The sequence below is a fragment of the Trachypithecus francoisi genome, unplaced genomic scaffold (genome assembly GCF_009764315.1).
Source record: "Trachypithecus francoisi isolate TF-2019V2 unplaced genomic scaffold, Tfra_2.0 Lachesis_group6, whole genome shotgun sequence".
NCBI classification, from domain to species: Eukaryota; Metazoa; Chordata; class Mammalia; order Primates; family Cercopithecidae; genus Trachypithecus; species Trachypithecus francoisi.
The window spans coordinates 29,498,071-29,519,970 of record NW_022681471.1 but is presented as its reverse complement, the minus strand read 5'-3'; the positions used below and the strand labels follow the sequence as shown (position 1 = coordinate 29,519,970).

General features: G+C 42.1%; 1 protein-coding gene across 1 annotated transcript in view; it reads left to right on the top strand.

Annotated features, from left to right (window-relative positions):
* The first annotated feature begins 782 nt into the window (after positions 1-782).
* LOC117077858 (glutamate receptor 3-like) overlaps positions 783-21,900 on the top strand; it is a 334,953-nt gene continuing 313,835 nt past the window's right edge. The window contains 2 exon segments of the mRNA XM_033201429.1: positions 783-1,193; positions 2,376-2,534. Coding sequence (XP_033057320.1) covers positions 1,085-1,193; positions 2,376-2,534 — 268 coding nt within the window. The 5' untranslated portion in view covers positions 783-1,084.

The window sequence follows — 21,900 nt, the reverse complement described above, 5'->3', positions numbered from 1 at the left end:
GGGGTTGTTCACTCGCCCTCGGATCTCTGCTGTAAAAGCGGAGCGGCAGAGACCGGGCATGCGCAGCATCTTTGGGCGCATTGTGATGGGAACTGCTTCTCTGAGTCTCTACAAAGACTCTGGAGTAACCACTAATGGCCCTCCTAAGGCCCCCCTTCTTTAAGACAGACACACAAACACAGAGGCAATGCAGCTTTTTTTCTTTCTTTCTTTCTTTTTTTTTTTTTTGAAGGGTGGGAGGAAGTTGCAGTTTGAAAGGTTGATCCACGTTAGGAGTGGTGTATTTCTATTGATCCCATCTCCCGTGTTGACAAATGCCAGCACCTAAGCTTTGCAGTCCGGGGCTGCAGTTTGCAGTAGAGCTAAGCGGTGTGCGGCTTTAATTCCACGTCAGATCAACTTTGATCAATATCCCCCTACCGGCCCAATTGGAAGAGCCCAATTCACTGGCACTGAGCCTTTTCTCTCTTTCCTTCCCCCCCCCGCCCCCCCACCCCGCTTTAGACCTACCATCTTTTGCGGGGGGGATGCGGGAGAGTCTCAGATTGTCTTGATAATTTATTATTTCGTTCTCTTTCTTTTGTTTCTCTATTTTTGTTTTTCAGTGTTTTGCTTGTTTTGTTCTGTTTTAGGTTTTTATTCTCTCTCTCTCTCTCTCTCTCTCTCTCTCTCTCTCTCTCTCTCTCATCATAGGGAGAGAAATCGCTTTGGCAAACCCAGCTTGCAGCCAATGAACCCGCCTTCCAGATTGGTGTGAAGACAGAAGTGAGGTGGGGGGAAGGGAGGGGGTGTGAGAGATCCTGGGAGTGAGAGGGAGAGAGAGGGAGCAAGAAAGGAAGAGAGAGAGAGCGAGAGAGAGAGAGCGAATAAGAGAGAGAGTAAGAGAGAGAGAAGAAGAAGAGGAAGAAGAGGAGGAGGCGGCAGCGGAGGAGGAGGAGGACTAGTGTGGGGTGGAAAGGAAGAGTGAGCGAGAGCAAGTTAAGGGGAGGGGGTGTAAGAGCCAACGAATTCTTTTTCTTTTTCTATTATTTTGACGACTCCTGAGTTGCGCCCATGCTCTTGTCAGCTTCGTTTTAGGCGTAGCATGGCCAGGCAGAAGAAAATGGGGCAAAACATGCTCCGGGCGGTCTTCTTTTTAGTCCTGGGGCTTTTGGGTCATTCTCACGGAGGATTCCCCAACACCATCAGCATAGGTAAGCGCAAGCGAGCCAGTCGGTCGGTCCAGGCTCTCCCTCACCCGAGACCACTGCCCCGGCAGGGCTTTCGCTGCGGTGGGTCCCTGTCTTGTATGGCCTGGGAACTGAGACTGGGGCCGGAGACCTGGCAGAGATGGTGCGGGGCGGGAGGCGGGGCGGGAGGAATCTGATCCTCAAAGAGGTGGCTGGTCTGAAGAGCCTCTGGGACAAGAGAGGGGTCTCCTGGGGAAAGTGGGGGTAAGATGCTAGGTTTTCCGAGCTGAGAGGAGCACCGGAGGCGAGCAGGAGGCTGGGATGCTGCAAGGGGGTGAAGAGTCGGGGTTTTCAGCTCGCTGCTCTGGACTTTGCCATGGCGTGCGTGCAGCTGCTGGAAGTTGTCCCAGGGTGATGCCGACTGTCTGGCCGCGCCAGGGCGCATAACCCGGGCCCGGGGTGCTCAGTCCGGGGTCTCCGGCTGTCGGGAGACAGGCTGGTGCCGGGGGAGGTGGAGCCCACTTTGGATCTCCCAGACCCGGGCAGCAGCCGGAGTCGGTGGTGGATGGGGTAGGAGGCGGAGGTGAGACAAGGAGCTGAGCGGGCAAGCGGCGAAGTCACGCAGACCACGAATTCATGAATTGCCGCTGTGTCTGTCTGGAGCCCGGCTCCTGGGCTCCTGGAGGGAGTTATCTTGTCTTCTGTCTGTATTTACAAGTCTAGAAGTTAGAATTTTTGCCATTACTGAACCAGCCCCCTGTATTGTCACGGGTGAGGGTGGCTATGGGGAACGGGTTGGGGTAGCAGGGGGAACAATATTGTTTTTCTTCCCAACCTTTCCCTTCACACAAGGAAAAGATGACCAGCTGTGCGGATGGGTGGGGGGCGGGGGGAGCGACTAGAAAAAAAAAGAAGGCTTCCGCCTAAGAAAGAACCAAGTCTCACTCTTGGTTCCATCGTCCTAACCCAAAACAGCCCCCTCTGCTCCCTTCTCTCTAGCCTCTTCTTTTCAGTCTAGAAAATTCAGGTTTCTCTTGGCCAAAATCTGAGTTCACAAGTCTTGAAAGACACACAGGTTGAATATCAATCCTCAATCCCACATCCCAGTAGCATTGAGAGGTATCTGGTATCTATATTGTTCCCCAGTTTCTAAATGGCCCTAGGGTGGGGGAACACCAGCCAAATCTCCGTTCCCTTTGCTTATAGGTGGACTTTTCATGAGAAACACAGTGCAGGAGCACAGCGCTTTCCGCTTTGCCGTGCAGTTATACAACACCAACCAGAACACCACCGAGAAGCCCTTCCATTTGAATTACCATGTAGATCACTTGGATTCCTCCAATAGTTTTTCTGTGACAAATGCTTGTAAGTAGATCTGCTTTTCCTCCCTTTGGGACGTTGGGGACCTCATTTGCATCTTTCTTGTGGCACTTAGGGTCTGTGTGTGTGCTGGGAGATGACTGCCTCAGTAGATATTTTAGGGGCTCTGATCCATCCGGTTTCATGCTGCATAAATCAACTCCAAAGGATACTGCTGAGGGGCTTAAGACAGTAGGAAAACTCAAGACAGTGGGCAAAAGTCTGCTCCAGTGTTTGATGCAAAAGTTTCATTTTCCTCCCTGCTAACCTAGTGTGTTCCTTTTCCAACACTCTCTCTCTCTTTTTTTTTAAACTGGGGGAAAAAAAGAAAGAAAAAAATAGCATGGTTGTTCAGAGAAATTTCTTCAGATGAGATTAAAAAAAGAATCAGCAGCTTCTTGATTGAGTCAATTCGGGATGTACATCACTTGACTGTTAAAGCTAGTGCCTGGCTGTAGGAATGAGCTGAATTTGACAATTGCCTAATGTGTAGGAAGCAAATATGAGAAATTCTGCAAACAAGTGACCTTGAGGGGCAAAACAGGCTGGGTTCCCTGGCCTCTTTCTGTCCTCAAATATTACCTTACTTACTGAGAGAGCTCTGATAGGAACTGATAAGACTACAAACTGATTGCAAGTGATGAATGCCTAGCGAACTGAGGGGAAGGGAGAAAATGGTGATCAGGTGATGATTTGGAAAACTAGTTCTGCCTCCCCTAGTGTTGTTCACCCCCATGATCGTTAACGACAACACAGTTCTTAATTTAGAGCAAGGAGGGGGCAGGAGGAGAGGAGGCTTGGAGCAGGAAAACTGAATATGGAAAGAGAAGTAATTCAGCCCCAAAACCGGTTCTGAAATCCTTAGCTGTACCCCGTGATTATTCCTCTGAAAAGGGGACATTTTGTAAAATACAACCAAAGGAACCTAAATGGCTAATAGCCTGTTGGACATATGGTTTTACTTGAATGGAATGTTTCGTGAGAAAGACTGAGAATTCTTCATGTAAGCTTATTTCACTAAAAGTTTTCACAACAATGAGGCTGAATATGGTATAAAATATGCTTTGCTTTTATGGCTGATGTAGTTTGGAATTTGGGTTTTTTTTCCTTTCTCTTCCAAGGGAGAAATGATGTTTATGTTTGGATGGGTGAAACTTTGTATATGACTTTCTTTAAATCCTTCTGCCTCAAAGGATACATGGTTTCCAGAAACTATCAAAAGGGTCTCTCTCCAAGGGCACAGGTTCCTTGGCTTTGAAGACTTGGGCCAAGGGGTTGGGGGGGTGACATACTCTGCAAGAAATATGACAGTTATCAGCTTTAGGAAAATTTTAGCTGAAGATACAGATCCTTATATGAACATGTTCTGAGATACTCCATATTTGACTTTCTTTGGCTTTCTGACATTGACAAAAATAGGAATTTATTAATTCCAGCTAAGTGTGAAAGTTACGAAATGTCTGTCTATACTTTGCATCTTATTTTGGTAATCCCAGCCTGTCTCCACAGCATTTACAACACACATCTGACTCTTAATCCTGCAGCACTGTGATCTTGTCAAGAGGCTGAATCTCAAATGCAGCTTCCTAAATATCAATTAGAAAAGATTTAAAACTAAATACATTAAACTACCAGGGTTTATTTTCATTAATAACAAATAATATTTATTTCAACTCCCTTCAGTGTCTTTTCACTGATGAGAACTGGGATAAGAGAACCATTTGGTTTCTCAGAAATGATTGATTTCCAAGGTTTTTGGTCCTGTTCTTATGGTCAAACCAGATTGACACCCACCAGCCCTAGACTGTCGGAACCCACTCAAGAAGCAATCAGAAATGATTCTTGCCATGTGAAAATCTCAGGTTTAGGAAAAGGGAATAAGTCATCCATATTGGTATTGAGTTGCCTTATTGCCTTACCTCTCAGGGCAATAAGAGAACAACCATGGGAAAGGAAAAGAAATTAATGAAAATCCCTCACCGTAAATTCATAGCATTTCCACTTACAAGGCTGGGTTGTGGCTAGGGGCTTGAGAGTTTGGGAGAAGGAGTGTGGCTCACTGGGCAACAAGAAAAAAAATGAAAACGTGACCTTGTCTTTAGTTATGTCAAATACACATGTATGCATGCACAGACATACGCAGGAAAAACAGCTAGAAAAACCAGTGTTGTGTATCTAGCTGCCTGTTGCTTTCTCTGAAGACAGAGGAGGAAAGCTGTCATCTTCTCTGGTCCCTGAAACAGACATCTCTGAATGTCACAATCATTGAATGGGGGCCAGATCTCAAAGCTGTCTCCAGGCAGCTGCTGCCTGGTAGCTTAGTATGAGAAAGATGATTCGTCTAACCATAGTCTTTGAATGCAGAAACCAATGATTTCAAGGGGCCAAAGAAGCCCTGGAGGTGTTTCTCATTTCTGCCCCTGGCTTTGATTGTTCTTTTTCTTGTGGAAGTGGAGATCAAATATTTCCAACTGGCATGAAATTCTAGTTCAGCGCTGGAGCCTGACAGGTGACCCCCAGGTTCCACTCCTCCAATTGATCGCCCTGATTGTGCAAAGAAAAACCTCTGTATCCTCTGGCCTGCCCTTCTCTGGAGACCTAGGGAGAATTCCAGAAAACCACAGATGAGTCTCAATCTGGCCAACCACCTCTCCTATCTGTTTCAATATGGAACGGGCTGCAAAAATTAAAGAAACTTTCCCTTATTCCTAGGCAAAATTCCTAGTTTCAACTTTCCTTAGCACTAGAATTGATCTCTTCTCATGATCTTTCCTGCACCCTCAATCCTGAGGCAGGCACACACTTTCTAGGGTGTAGGTGTGCAGGTAAACAAATATACAAAGAATAAGCAAAGGGTAATTCCTTCATGTATGTGTCCCTGTTCTCCATTCTCCCTCCGCATTACCCACCCCTACAACCTCTGACAACCTATTTGAAAAGTTTCCTTGTGATGAATCCCAGGCATCAGTTATTTAAAGACTCTTCTTCATCAGAAACCAATTCTTTTGCACAACCCCCAAGAGGTTTGCTTAAGACAGACTCCAACTTTATTCCATGTCTTACAAGGCCAATAAGAGCCGCACTGGCTTTGAAAGGTGGTTAATTTGGGATCTCAACTCAGAGATGGATTGAAGTTTATCTAAGAGACTCATCTGATTTGAAGCACATGTTCCCATTTCATGGGAATTTATAGAGTTTGCTGCCTTACTTTTTAACTTAGCTAGATAACCCCAGAACCAAGAATGGTGTGAATATTTTGACTTCAGGATACATACATTCATAGACACATAATCAGTATACATGAAAAGAGATATATACACATGTAAGTTACATGTTTGTTCTTTAAAAAGCAGATTTGATAGTCCTAAGGCTTTGGGGGCAGGGATATGGAAACCCCAAGGGATTGATGTGTCCCATTGTGTGGCTTTGCTGTCCTGTTTCCTCAGGAAACGTCGCCGATTCCCTTGAAGTCCCCTCCTGTGTCTTGCTGCTGTGCACTTGTAGTGCACTCCACACTACACCGCCCCAGCCTCTGCAGTGTCAGCTCATTAGCACACAGATCTCATATTCCCTCTCCGCACTGTCATTGCAAAAATTGCTGTTGTACACCTTTACAGCCAACAAATGTGCTTGTGGATTACGCACTGTTTGCAAGAAGCAGGGAAAAGGCAAATGTAACCTTAAAGGTTATTCACCACGGAATTGTGCTCTAAACGCATTGGCTTAAATAAAAATCTGTTGATGGAGGCACAATGGTGATGGTGAGATTGAGAATAGGACTTAGGAGTGCAGGCTCTAATGGAGTCCCAAGTAAAATTCCTTTTGCTGGCTAAACCTAACCCATCAGATGCAAATTTTTATTCCATTAATTTTTTTCAAGCCATTTGAAATATACCTGCTGAGAATACACTCCTTTTATAACTGAGCGCATTTCACTACCAAATATACTTAGCTGAGACAGGTTTCTTTCTCTTTCCTACAGAGTCACAATCTAATTATCTAATTATTCTAATTGCCAAAATCAATTTAACTATTTATGTCCATTTGGGAAGGAAATGTCTCCCTTGATCCTATTCTTTGCAATTTGGTGGGTTTTGTTTGGTCTTGGTTTGGCTTTGGTGTCTGTCCTTTCCATGTCAGATTTGGAAACTAGGTGAAGACTCCTGGGATCAAGATCAAGTCTCCTTCCCTTAAACAGATTTTGCCATACTACCCAACATTGACTGCTCTGGCTCCACTCCCTCCCTCACTCCCCCTCTTCCCTGCCTTTGTGCCTTTGCTGCTCTCCCTCTCTCCTCTGTCTGCTGGCCAGCCTTCAGTAAGCTTGCCGGCTTAGCTCACTTCTCAGCACGTCTGGCTTAGCCCCCTGAAGCACGAAGACGTTGCCTTAGTGGTGCCAGTCAAAAATTTAAGTCACCTTTTTACAAGGTTTATTATGGTTTTTAAAATTTATTTTTCATAGGGTGGGGGAGGGAAGAAGCTGATGCTGTTCATTTGGGCCATAAAAATAGATGGCAATCAGCAGGCTGTAAAGGTGAGCTTCCTGCAAAGTGTATTACCTCCCCTAGAAGGCAGCTTCCTATTGATATACTAAATCAGGGGGCAGAGCAGCAAGAAGGGTTTGAAGGAAAGGAATAAGGGGAATTATTTTGTTCTCCATGTACATTTACTGCAAAATGGGCCATGGTTTTTCTTCCTCTCTGCAATTTTAACTTTTTTCCCTAAAATGAAACTAGTTTTTCACATTTTCCTACTTCTGCCCCTACAGAGGTAATTTCCTTAATTCTGCATTTCCCTCCCTAGTCCCTAAGATTGAGTGATAATAGTGGAGGATCCATGAGCTTTTTGTTATGTTTTTGGCTCCTGATGTATTTTTAAATTTCATTGTTATGGGTAGTCAGAGGTGATTGGCTGGTTTCATTTTAACAGATTGAAAAATAAACGACGCTCCTGAGGCATCATTATTTGTCTTCCATTGTGGATAAGAGATTTGTCATTTTTATACAGTTGGTTTAAGGATTAAATGATGGCATAGATTTTAAGAGAGGGTCAGAATTTTAGAAGATAGAATTCCATAACTTTGGGGGAGACTAATAAACATGCTTATCCAGATGATTTCCCTATCAACGTCTTAGATAGAGACTGCAAAATAAATTTGAAGGACCTTTCATAAAACCATCTATCTTCAATGAAGGTCAAGCAAATAATCTGTATACTTTACCTGCTCCATTAAAAAATCAAGTTTTGACTTTATTCCTTTGGCTTTGTTACTTTGGGTCTTATTAGATAAAATATCCACAGGAGGGTGCAATTAAAACCCCAGGTGGGGGTGATAGGTATTCTTTAGCAGCACTATGGGAGTTGTGCAGACACAAAAGGAATTCCCTCCAGCTTGGTAGTTGCTCAGAAACTGTCTGGGCTCCAGATACAGAGCTACAGATAGCCTCAGCCTTTGTGTGGGATGAGCCTTGAGCTAAAGCAGCAGCCCCTAAAAAGGGTCAGTCCTTGCCAAAGGTTAACATGGACAGAAATTGTCTTCCCTATATTTCTACGTCTTCTATTGCCATTATTTTCTTCTCTTGCTCTATCCGTCCAGTTTGTCTAACCTCTTTTGCTGGTCTCTAACTGCCTACTCACTGACCAGCCCCTGATTCTGGCATCCCATCCACACTAAACTTACCTAGGGGCTATTTTCTACCCTAGACTTTTCCAGACCTAATTCCCAGACCTTCTCCTTCTCCACCAGAATATCTCTATTCTTGGTCCATCCTCCAAGGATGTAGAGTGCAGTAGGGCCTGCACTCTACTTTGGGGGTGACAGCGTTATATCTAATATAGGTACATATTTCATACATATGAAAGTGTCAGATAAATGGTAAAGGGTTAATATATGTAACAGGGGGAGTATTTGCTTTAAATGTAGGGACTATGGGAAACATACTGCCTCAATTTCAAGGAAAGATACTTAAATAGGAGTGTTTCTGGTATTACTCACAGAGTGACCGTTCACTCTACCCAAACTAAAGGTCAGCTGGCTTTGGTCATAGAAGACTTTTACAGGCCAAAGTACAAGTCTAACTGCACATAGTAGGTTGGGTGTAAGTACACCCGAGGCATAGGCAGGTTCAACTTCTTCATGTTGAATCTAAAAGCCTTTGGGGTAATTTGGGAAGCTGCTAAAGTTCATAGGTATTATTTTATTAAAGAGGCTGTTGTGGAGTCTGAACCTGCCTATGTGGGCACTGTCAGGAGATGCACTGGCACAGAAGGAAGGTTATAGGAGAGGATAAGGGTGGGAGAGAAGCTGTGTTTCCAGCTTTAAGTTTCCTTTCCCTGGGATGGTATGTGGAATGCCATATTTAAGAGGTAACATCCATCTCACAGTCACTAAATGGTATCTCTGGAGGTATTTGGAAGCATAGTTAAGCAGTATCTCCTCCTCCCTCCATCCTTCCCTTACCTTGTCTCAAACATACACTCTGGCCTCCCTCCCAGTGGAAATAACCAGCATAGTCTCTTCTGGATTTCCAGTTGGTCATTGGTCACAGAAGTGTTTACATCCCATGCTCTATCTGGACCTCCCTGTTCCTCAGTTCCCAACTGTCACTGGCTTCTTAAGCAATTATCCTCAACACAACCATCATTTAATCTTATTTGGAGGGTGCAGGGGAACAAGGATAAGAATAAGGAGAGGAAACACAGCTGGTAATGATCCCTCAACCCTATGAGGCACAATTCAGTGTAGAACAGCACTTCTTAATTTTTCATGTGCACACCAATGACCTAGGAATCTTGTTAAAACTAAGATTCGGATTCACTAGGTCTGTGATGGTGCCCAAGAATTTGCATTTTTAGCAAGCTCCCAGGTGATGCCAATGCTTCTGGTCCTGGAACCACACTTTTAGTAAGAAGAGCCCAGAGGAAGGAGACTGTGATCATTAAAGGAAAAGGCTCTCGCAGACAAGCTCTTATCCATGTTTGTATCTTCTTGCCCTCCAAAGAAGGTTCTGCAAGAGACACATTTGGCTCATTCTTACTCAAGTATGTATCTGTCACATTCCCAACAAGCCCGTGTCCATTTCAGCCAGGTCTGTAGATGGCATTACTAGATATCTGATGATAGCATTTAGAGTTGTTTTATTGTAGGGATGTGGAGTGGGGACTGAAAGGCAGGTTCAGAGAGGAAGTAGATCATGAGCCCAGGTGACAGTGTCTTGGCTTCTTGCCACACCCCAAAGTGCCCCTTTTAGAAACAACCTGCTCAAGAGAGCGAAGGTTGGCATGCAGTTCCAACTCCCTTTCCACTTTGCTTCTCTGGGTCAAGGCATGCCAGAAGGAGGCATGTAACATCTGCTCCTCAGCTGTCTGACTTCCCTTAAACAGGGTTAGAAACAAGAAGTACAACACAACCTGAATTCTCTCCGGTTCCCTAAGAGACTGAAAAATTTACTCCATTTTCAAGGCCTGTGCCAGGCACACATTGATGGGAGGGAAGGGAAGTAATGGCACTTTCTAGCAGACCTGAGTTGAGAACTGCTCCAGGAAAGTCATTAAAAACTTACCCAGTGTCATTTGAGTACCGCAAAATAGCAAAATTTCCCGGAAAAAAATGCCCCCCAACAGTGTGCCATTAGTCTGAAATTCCACAAATTCGTTTATTTGTATTACTGCACTGAAAGCCTGTGCCAAAATGCAAGCGTGCTATCTGGAAGGGAATAAATTAAATCCTTATCAGTCATTAATATTTCAACCAGAATTCTCTGTTCAGATTACCACCTGTTACCTTGCAGGATCCTCCAAGGGGGCTTTCCAAGACAGATAAATGACCCAGAACAAGATACCTGCCCAAGGAAGTGAGGCACCAAATGGATTGTGGGCATTCAGAGGGGCACTGGTAGACTCTTGAGGATAAGGAAGATTCCCTCAAATACACTTCACCTATTTTTCAACATTTGACCTTCTCCATGGATAAATTCTGGTACTTTATTCACTAACATTTTAGTTATCTTTAACTACTTTAGTTGCCTTTGACTGAAATCATACCCTTCTGATGGTAGTGGGCCTGCTGCCTGTTCTGTGTGTGGTGTTTGCTGCAATAGGTGATTTCAGCTTCAGGATTTTCCACAGTTACTGTGGAAAATTTTCAAAGGTAAAATCAGTTTGTGATGAGGGGTGGTGAGAATTTTTTTTAAGGTTTTAAAAATTGTTGTGATCAAAAATAATTCCCTCTCAATTATCCATGATTGGATGAACTACCTTGCCAATTACTCATTGCAACCAGGCCCTCATCTTTGTAGCTCCCCAGAAAGGGGTCAAGCCACGGGTGATAAATGAGATGTGAAGGGGTCAGGACCCAGCTCACAGAGGGGTAAGTTCATGGGTCTTTGTGTACAGGTCTTTGTGTAGGTGAACACCCTTGTACAATTAAGATCAGAAAGGCCATTAATGTCCAAAGTCAGTCAGAACCTGTTACACATTCTCAAATATCCTAGTACGTCACTGCAGTTTCCAAAGCTCCTTGTTCATTAAACAGTGTTTCTTGAATTGGGCCACTTGCTTTAGAATCACCAGAGATGCTTATTAAATATGAATTCCTGGGTCATACCCTAGACGTACTGAATCAGAAAATATCAAGATAAGCATTTTACCAAGGTCTATGGGCAATACTAAATGCACACTTTGTTTAGGAATCATAGGTTTAGAAAGCCCCAGTACTACAGAGATATACAGATTCAGATTGAATATTTATTGAATACCCACTGAGCACCAGGTATTATGCCAGGCACTTTCACATATGTTACTTCTCTATGTAACTGAGGTGCTATTGGCCTATGCAAGCATTAGAGTTTGGCTTTCAGGCTGGAAATCTAAGACTTGGAAGAACTAAGAGACTAACCTCAAGTCATAGTCTCTGAGGGAAATAAAACAAAATGCTCTTTGAGATGGTAAGTAGAGACAAAGGAATTATTTTCATTTTGACAATGTTTCTTCCTTTCTTTGCTTATTAGCTAATGATTCGTCCTCAGACATGCTCTGAACTAGATGTCATGGCAAATGCCAACCCACTTATTAAAAATAAATGTATTACAATCAGTTCATATAGCAATCAATATGCCCTCTTCCCCATCCTTGCTATCAACAAATTTAAAACCAGAGCTAAAATAATAACAGCTACCATTTATTAAACCCATACCACATGGAAGGCACTCTGCTAAGCATTTTACATGCTTTATCTCATGGAATCATCACAATATTGCCACAAGCGAGGAACTATCATCCCCACTTTCTAAAAGAGGAATCATAGGTGGTTCAAAATGTATAAACAACTAGCTCAAGGTTACACAACTAGCTAAGTAGTGGAGCCAGGATTCGACCTGAGATCTTCCTGTCTCTAGAGCCTGAATCAATTTCAACTTGGGTTGAAATTTCAAATGCATATAGGGGCTATGCTGACCACATAAATGTGGTAGGTAATTGGACCAGGTGTGTTATAATAGGGAATGGTGGGGCCGATGGCAATCCAGAGAGTCCATGCTTCTGCCTGAAGACATTCAAATTCAATTTTCTTAAACCACTATGGGACAAACAAAGTGCCTGCAACAGGACCTAGAGGGACTGGGAGTGGAAAGTACACGTTTCTGACCTCTGCACTATACTATACACCTCCTTTTAGCAGCTAGGTTACTGGTTGAGGAAAGTTCTATTAACTGGTAGTTATAACTACCGAGAACAGCAGAGAGAAAAGCTCTTCTCAGTAAAAACTCTATTTTGACTTTCTTCTTATAGTGTGCCATCAAAGTATCTCAATATGGTAGAATTTTTTCTCCTTTGTGGAAATACTTGTGGTCCCATGTACATATACTGTGTATCTAGTAGCTTTTCATGACTGAGTGCCAGCTCGACTCTAACTAACCTTCCCCCAGGCAACGCGGCGGCCCTCAGCAAGGTCAGAATGCTGGCACAAGGTCATTAATAAGCGCTCAGCAGATCAGAAGAGGTACATCACCATTGGCAGGGGGAGGGCTGTGCTTTGGGACAACTTCTTAGGTTCTAGAACATGCAAACCCCAGGCCCACAACTGGGAGGCCATTGGGTCAGGTAAGGCTATGTCAACAGTCACTCAAGGTAGGAACTTCCCATATACTCTGAGAAAGAGGCTCATCAACTTTAGACCAGGGTCTGAAATAGAGATGTAATAGTTGTCTGGAGTTGTAAACTAACCTAACCCAATCTGGTCACTCACAATCATTAGGTACTTTTTGTTGGATGTTAATAGCCTGCCATAGTTAAAGTGAGGCTATAGATCTTCTCCCCATTAACCTCACTACCAGCTATAACAGCAAGACTCAGACAATATTCTACTTCTCATTAAAATAATAGCAAATAGACATAAAATAATTGGATATCCTGTTCTGTAGACTCAGTCAAGTTCAGCTACCTTTGCTTCTAGGTGCTCCAACAGCACCTTGCATGAAGGTTTACTTGAGGTACACAAGACAACATTCTAGTAGCAGGATTCTGCTAACCAAAAGTCCCCATCAGTGGCTGTCCACAAGACAATTTACAAATTGAACCTGCAGTACCATTTTCTCTAAGGGATAATATTATAGAGTTTATTAGATGCTTATATTTTATTTATGCTAATTTGGGAACTCCTCTACCATATTTCTAGCCAGTCTACATATGTTGAACACTATTAATTTCACCAACGAGAAGTTTAATGTTAATTAACAAAGCCTCTGGTGCTCATTGGAGATAAACTCCTGAGGTGATTATTAGAATCATTTCTTGATTAGAATTCTTTAAATGCTGAATAACTATTCCTTGTCTATGTATTTCCAAATGAGGGTAACTGACCACCCCTACGGTATAGATTAAGACTAAGTGACCCATATATACACTACACAATTTATGTTGAAGTCTTATGAAATAACCTATAGGTAACAGAACATTTGAGATATCATGTTTCCTACGGCCTTGGAAAACAATAAAAGTTGTAAGAGCAATAGGAGGGTGGTGGAATGAACAATGAGACAGAAAGTAGGAGATCTGGGTTCCAGTCTCAGCTCTGATATCCACTGCCTGGATGACCTTGGGTAAATCACACCCATCTCTGGCTCTAGTTTTTATCATTTGCAAACTAGGGAGGTTCTTCTGGATGATGTTTGTGACTTCCATCTTTGACATTCTATCGGCCGGGCGTCGTAGCTCATGCCTCTAATCCCAGCACTCTGGGAGACCAAGGTCAGAGGATCACCTGAGGTCAGGAATTCAAGATCAGTCTGGCCAACATTGTAAAACCCCATCTCTACTAAAAATACAAAACTTAGCCAGGCGTGGTGGTGTGTGCCTGTAGTCCCAGCTACTCAGGAGTCTGAAGCAAGAGAATCACTTGAACCCAGGAGACGGAGGTTGCAGTGAGCTGAGATCGTGCCACTGCACTGCAGACTGGGACACAGCGAGACTCCATCTCAAAAAAAAAAAAAAAAAAAAAGACATTCTGTCATTAATTTTTGTCCAATTCTTACCATCTCATTTCATTTCTTACTGAGAAAAGACCATCCAAAATGAAGCGCCTCAAATTCTTTATCTAGAAATTCCTCTTCATATTCATCTACTCTCTGCCTTTCTGAGAGCCTGTGATAAAAAACATTGAATCCTTGAAATCAATGGTTCGTGTTTCAGCCAGTTGTGGCTTATCCTTGCACATCCCAACTCTCCCACTTACTAGCTGTGAGACCTTGGGCAAGTTACTTAACTTCATTGTACCGCAGATTCCCCAGTTATAAAGTGGTGATAATAATAGTTCTTACCTCATAGGATTGTTGAGAGTTTTAAATAAAATAATTCACAAATGCATGTAAAGCACTTAGATCAGTGCCAGGGCCATCAGTGAGCTTTCTTCATGGGCCCTGGAATCAAGAGCCCAAGACAGGCCCTCCATACTGTTCATTCTCCTCTGGAGCAGGCACTGCCCTGGCACACAAATGGCACATACCTATTTCTAGCAGTTGATAATCCTTTTAGTCTCTTGCCATTCATATGATGAAAGCTCAACAGAGATGCATTTCTGGAACATCTCTGAGTCTAGGCAATTTTTCCACTAAATATCACAGCCTCTTGTAAGCATTCAGTATACTTTCTGCAAGAGCTACTAATGCATTTTAATCTTGGCTCTCTTACTAGCCATATGACTGTGAGCAAATTACAGAACCTCTGTTAGCCTCAGTTCCGTCATCTGTTTAATGAGAATAAATATAATAGTAACTATATTATAAAGTTGTTGTGAAGATTGGGATCATCCACATAAAATATTGACCATAATGTCTAACATATGTGTTCAACATATAAACACAGAGTACCGAAGTGGTTGGTAAGGAATAGAATTAGTCAGGACCAAACTGTGGAAGATATTCTTCCCATCTGTAACTATCCCCAAAGCCCTTCAAACTAACCTGTATGCCCTGTGAATCTGTAGCTGAAAAGAAGCTGAATGAGATCACCTTTGAATACCCACAATGCTGCCTTGGGCATAAGAGATTTGCTTGGGGACAAAAAAAAAAAAAGTGGAGAAAGAAAGAATTTACTTGATACCTCAAAAAAACCAGGGCACACATACCACTAAGCCTAATCATGCCATCACTAAGTGAAATTGTCCAGAAGGACACGATCCCTTCTGATATTTTTTTTCTCTAAACTGGATATAATTTGGGTAAAGCAGCATGGATAGTAATATGATAACCTTAGCACTCGCTGGCTCAAGGAAAGAATAATCTTTCTTCAAATGTGACCTCTATTTTAATGTGTTTAAAGTGGGAGAGTGGAAGAGTGGATCCCAGATCCTGGATCCTGATCCTGCACTCAGACTAGGAAAAATGTAGTTCCAACTGGGCTCTCCCAGCCATGAGTTTTCTGAGTTTTTTAAATTAAGGCTGATGTGTGAGTGGAAGTTAAGAACGTATAAGTTTGAGTGGATGTATTTTTTTCTTTTGATGGTGCTTGCCTAAGTCAGATTGAAAATAGCAAAGGAAGGAGATATGGAAAAGATTAAAAGAGAAATTTTGCTAATGTGATTTTCCAGCATTGTAGTCTCTAGTCTCTTCAGAGCAAAGTTTAACTAGCTGATTCCATAAGGATAGATTCATGAGAAAGGATCCTGCTAAGGACCACTAGGCTTTTTATTCTTTAATTTTTTTTTTTTTTTTTTTTTTTTTTTTTTGCTCCCGTCTTGTCTTCTGTATTCTGTATCTAACAGCATGCTGTATCCAGCAGGCCAAACCCTGGGTTAAAGGCAATTTTTAGCCACTTCATTTCCCAGTGTACCCATAATCCATGAGTATCATCTCCTCTTCTCATTTCCTATTCAAGCCTATCCCTATATTTTCACGTGGAATCACTGATCTTTTTTTCAGATGAAGAAGCTGAAGAGGAGGAACAGAGATGCTCAGTGACTAGCCCAAGGTTACACAGCTAATTGATAACTGAGCTGAGGTTGTAATGCAGGTTTTCCAACTTTTGGCACTTCTCTAAGATGTCTTCCCAACATAATCCTTATTCTCTTAGCTTTCACTGCTGCACAATGACATATATAAAAATGACAACACTGTCAGTTTTAAATAGGTGGCAGAGAGGAAGAATAAATCCACAGCAAGTTAATTAGAAATACAGTAAAACATGAGTTTCAGGGGCCACAATTAATCGTATCTTCCATTTAGTGCTTCCAATGTTAACCTGTCATAATTTACCACCCTCTGATCTATAGTCAAAATGAGCAAAACAAAGTCTTGAAGTCCTCTTATAGATCACAGACCGTTTGAGCTGGATCAAATCGTTTTAATCTAATTACTTCATTTTGTGGATGAGGAAAATAAGAATAAGAAAGGAGAAGAGATTTGCCAAAGGTGATGCAGCTCACTAGTAGCAGAAGTAAGTTGAGAATCTAGACTAACAGATTCTCAGAGTGGGGTCTTTTCCACCATGTTTTGCAGCCTTATCAGCAGAAAACTGTAATAAAGTAACACCACAGGTTTATTATTTTACTACCTTCTGTTATCTCTTTTTTTTCTAATTGTCTAATAAGAGAATTGTCTAATTCTCTTATTCTCTAGTAAGTCATGTTACCCCTACCTGAATTTTTTTTTTTTTTTTTTTTTGAGGCGGAGTCTCGCTCTGTCACCCAGGCTGGAGTGCAGTGGCCGGATCCCAGCTCACTGCAAGCTCCGCCTCTCGGGTTTATGTCATTCTCCTGCCTCAGCCTCCCGAGTAGCTGGGACTACAGGTGCCCGCCACCTCGCCCGGCTAGTTTTTTGTATTTTTTAGTAGAGACGGGGTTTCACCGTGTTAGCCAGGATAGTCTTGATCTCCTGACCTTGTGATCCGCCCGTCTCAGCCTCCCAAAGTGCTTGGATTACAGGTCCTACCTGATTTTTTTAATGTGGAAAACGTTTTTATGATTATAGAAGTTAAAATGTAAAATTAATTTCTGCTAATTGTCAACAAACAAAAAACTTCAAAAATATAGAGAAGGAAAATTACCCAGGTAAATTTAAAATCACCCAAAATTAAGTTTTAACATGTGTTCAGATTTGTATCCTGCCTTTTTACTTTATATTATATTGCAAGCATTTGTCTAGACTCTTTGAGTGTTCTTTAAAATTTTGATTTTTAATATTTGTGCTACTGTATCAGTTATTTTATGACACATATGTACAGACAAAACCATTACCCTATGTACATATATTTATATATCTTATATATATATACATATAAGTCCATTATATATGTAAGCCCATACACACACACACACACACACACACACACAACCATTATACAACTTTATGCATTGAGGTGGATTCCCAATTCATTAAGGCTTACAATTATACCTCAACTTCCTCTAATACCTACATTCTATCACAGATCTGAACACACAGTAAATATGTAATAAATAGTTACTGACTTTTAGCTGTTCTGGTCTTTTTTGGGATGATCATTATTCCTCTACCAGGTAGAGCAACCAAAGAGAGAACTTGACTTTCCATCCTCTTTGAAGTACATGTTATATAACTCAACAGGCAGTACAGCAATGGTGGTTATGATCAGAAGCCAGACTTTCTGAGTTCAAATCCTGGATCTATCTCTTTCTTGTTGTATAGCCTTGGGTGAGGAGCTCAACCCCTCTAAATTTCAGTTTTTCTTTCTGACAAGTGGAGGAAATGTTAGTATCCACTGTGGTAAAAATTAAAAATAAAATATGTGGAAAGTGAACACTCAACAAATAGTAGTTGCCATTATGTTACATTTGCCAAAGGGGAATAAAGCACCAGATTTGGAGTCAAAAAACTTGAGTTCTTGTTCCATCTCTGCTATTACCTAGCCCTATGGCCTTGCATGAGTTATTTTAGTAGTCCATGTCTCAGTTTCTTCATCTACAAAATGGAGATAGCAATTATTGAGCTGTATAGCTTATAGGGATGTTATGAAGATCAATGAGAGAATAAATGTGAAAGCCCTTTGAAAACTATGAAGTAAGTATAATTGTTAAGTATATAAAGGTAGATGTAACATGATTGTTGTATGGTAGGACTGGAGATGCAGAGGGTGCCGGAGACTAGGCTGAATACAGTGAGCCTGGGAAGATATTTTTAAAATAAAATTCCTTGTATCGGAAATATAGACTGTTACAGACAGAAGGGACCTTAGCGATCATCTAGTCCGTCATCTTAATGTTATATTTAAGAAAAAAGATTCAAAGAGGAGACAGCTCAAAGTCACAAAGCCAGTCACAGAAATGAAACTAGAATTCATGTCTCTTGATTTCCCAAACACATTCCTAAAGCAATCACTGCAGATCCTTATTTGTTGACCTTCATCAAAAAAAAAAAAGTAGTAACAAAAAAAAAAATACAGTTGTGGCATCCACGTTGGTAGTAACTGATTATTGGGGGTTTTATCACAAGGATAAGCCACATATAGCATAGCTTTGTTGTATTTTTACCAACTTCATTCCAGGTGAGGGAAAGTAAAGGTGCAGGAAGGTGATGGGTAGGGGGAGGATTCAGTCAGGGCGAATGACCTCAGACTTGGCCAGATTCCCAAGAGATTGCTGTCATCCCCAGCAATGACCACTGCAGCACATGGTCTTTCTTTGATTATTAATATTTATCTTTGCAGTCAGTCCTCAGTTATGTGTTTTTGGAAAAGTTGGTATAGTAGATGAAATTATCAGTTGCTTAAAAATACAATTGCCAATTGTTTGATTCAAGTAAATTGATTACAGTCAGAGGACTATTCATTTTATGCTGGCATGCATATAGCCCACTTCAGGCAGGGCTGCATCACCGATGGCAGCTCAGATATCACTGCATTCCCTGAATTATATCTCGTCAGGTACTCAGTAATATATGTGTAGGATACTTTCATCTTTCCATTTTTTTAGCTGAGATGAGAGCACATAACATTTCCATCTGACAACCTTTTCAACTTCAACAGCACAGAAGGTTATTTTTAAAAGAAACAAGAAAGGAGTTTTTCAATAGCAAGCTCCAAAGGTGACTAAAAATGCCATCCAACAAGGCAGACCATTAAGAAATGTAGTGTGAAATGTGTTAATACAATAAACTCAAATGTGGTCTCACTAGTCTTAGCTCCCCAGAATTTTGGCTGCCTTCCCCAGCTGCCACTGTGGCCTGGACAGTGTACATCAAGATTCACCCTCTTCCCTCAATCTTGAAGTGCCCCCTTTCCGCCTTTCAGCTGAAGGAGACCTATGGCCAGAAGCAGCTTGCCCTCACCTTGTCATCCCCACAGCTCCTGCTGAAAGGGACTATCTGCCTTGGCCAGGAAGCATCAGGGAAAACAATTGGACAGCTCTGCCATGCTGCAAAGATCATGGGCTGCTGCACCTAAAATGTTCACCAGGAGGGGCCCGCCAAAATTGGGCCTCTTGTGTCTGGAGTAAGTGCCCATAGTTTGAAATCAGCAAAGTGGAGGAAAGGGGAAAGAATCTTGTTCACCAAGTCCTGTTATGCCACAAAAAAGATCTCCCCACTCTGGAAGCTTGAAAGGAACAAATTCCGGGCAAGTCAAAGTCAAGCCTACTTTACACAGTGGGAAGTAAACATATGGAATCCCTTAGCCCAGAGTTGGTGCCAGCTGAAAATATAAATACTGTCAGATAAGGTTCAATACATATATGACTGTTAAGGCAATGATAGGTTATTAAAGGAAACGAGGCTGTTTGGGGACATATTAAATCTCTGAGCTCAAAATTAGTGAGGACAAGCAGATCCTCTGACAGCCTCAGTGAATGAGTCCTGAAGATATACATGATCTCAGAACTGTGACTGTGTTCTCCAATTAAGCTAGGAAAAATAAAGATGTGGTATTTAGGGCTGCTTGGCTCAAACTGAGATGCTAAAATCTCTGGTTTGCTCAGAGTTAAATTCTTCAATACATATAAGGGAAGTAATGTGTTATGGGAGAAAAAAAAAAAAAAAAAAAAACCCTAGATTCCTCCCTTTGCCCTGCCGCTACTAACTAGCTATGAGACTGTCCCTTCTTTAGGCTTCACCTTTTCCCATTTGTAAAATAAGGGAATTAGATTAGGCGACTTCCAAGGTCCTTTCTAGCTTCAACTATGTTTAATTCAAATGAATTACGGGGTTCCCTTGAAGGGTTTGGAGCAGGGGAGATCCTGCATCTTTCCTTGCCCTCCGTTGCTCAGGAACTCAGAGACTTCAAGATGTTTGAAAGATGCCCCTGACTCTATCAAGATGTTTCCTTCAAGTCTGGTCTCCACAGCAGACGTCCATGCTCTGAAATTTATATCTCATGCTCTATTCCCCAACTCCTCAAGCTCCCAATTGCCTTGTAAAGAGGTAGAACTGGTTAGATACAGTGGTTTGTTTTGTTCAGTGTGATAGCAGGTTGGAGAAAGTTTGGGCTCCAATATTAGAGGCAGTATTGTATGGGCTTTAAAGCTAGAGCTAGCCTGGGTTAGAATTCTGGTTCTGCCACTTCTGTGCTCATCTATAGAACTTATCTCATCTATAGAATTACAGTGATAATACTGTCTTCCCTCTAGGGTGATTGTCAGGATTAAATGACAGAATTCGTATCAAACCCTCAGCATAATGCCTGTCATAAAGTAAATGCTGCCACCAGTGGGCATCTTTTTCTGTTCTCCACTAAATAGATGTTGAGTTAAAAATTAAAACCAATAAATCAATAAATATTGAGCTAATAATCAAGGCTCAATTTTTAAGTTGTGGCGAATTATTTGGAGTATCAGGGCCCTCATGTTTTGATAGCTATAATGGCATATTTACAATTTATCAGGGGCATTCTGGAAACTGCACAAGCCAATGAGAGAACTATTTCTGGTGGGTAGCATTTAATTTTGCAGTAACCCTGCAAATCACACTACTTAGACGAGTGCTACTTTGACCACCTCATGGAACCAGTGCAGCCTGTGGGGATCCTGCAGGGAGGCTGACAGAAAGGGAAGTTCCAAAGGTGACCCCTTGATGTGGCTCATCCATTCATAGTGCTGAGCAATATTTTACCTTTCCTGTTCAAGGTGTTACAGGTGAACTGTAAGATGAGAACAAGGGCCGGGCGCGGTGGCTCAAGCCTGTAATCCCAGCACTTTGGGAGGCTGAGACGGGCGGATCACGAGGTCAGGAGATCGAGACCATCCTGGCTAACATGGTGAACCTGTCTCTACCAAAAAAAATACAAAAAACTAGCCGGGCGAGGTGGCGGGCGCTTGTAGTCCCAACTACTTCGGAGGCTGAAGCAGGAGAATGGCGTGAACCCGGGAGGCGGAGCTTGCAGTGAGCCGAGATCGCGCCACTGCACTGCAGCCTGGGCAACAGAGCGAGACTCCGTCTCAGAAAAAAAAAAAAAAAAAAGATGAGAACAAGATCACAAGTCAGCACTACCTCCTCCCTTCTTGAGTTCTCAACTGACTAAGCATCATGGAGAGAGAACAAAGAAAGAAGTTCAGCCTAGGTGTGTGAAGCTGTAAAGTTGCAGGTTGAGGCCAAACCTATTTAGAGACAATAGGACTGCCTCTGAAGATAAAATAAAATGATGAAGCTGAGATGGGACAGGATCAAAGCTGATTAAATATCAAGAGAGGTTAATAAAGGAACATTAATTTATTCCTCAAATCCTGTGTTCAGTTGTGTGGGTGTATGTTTGGGAGTTGAGGGGAAAATGGAAATAGATGTCATAAAGAATTAACTTTTCTTAACGCACTTCCAATTGATTATTATTATGAATGTCAACTTTGACCCGGAAATCCCATAGCTCATCTTACACAGGTTGCCTAAAGATAATTTCTCTTCTTAGGCTTTTCTGAGTTAGAAGC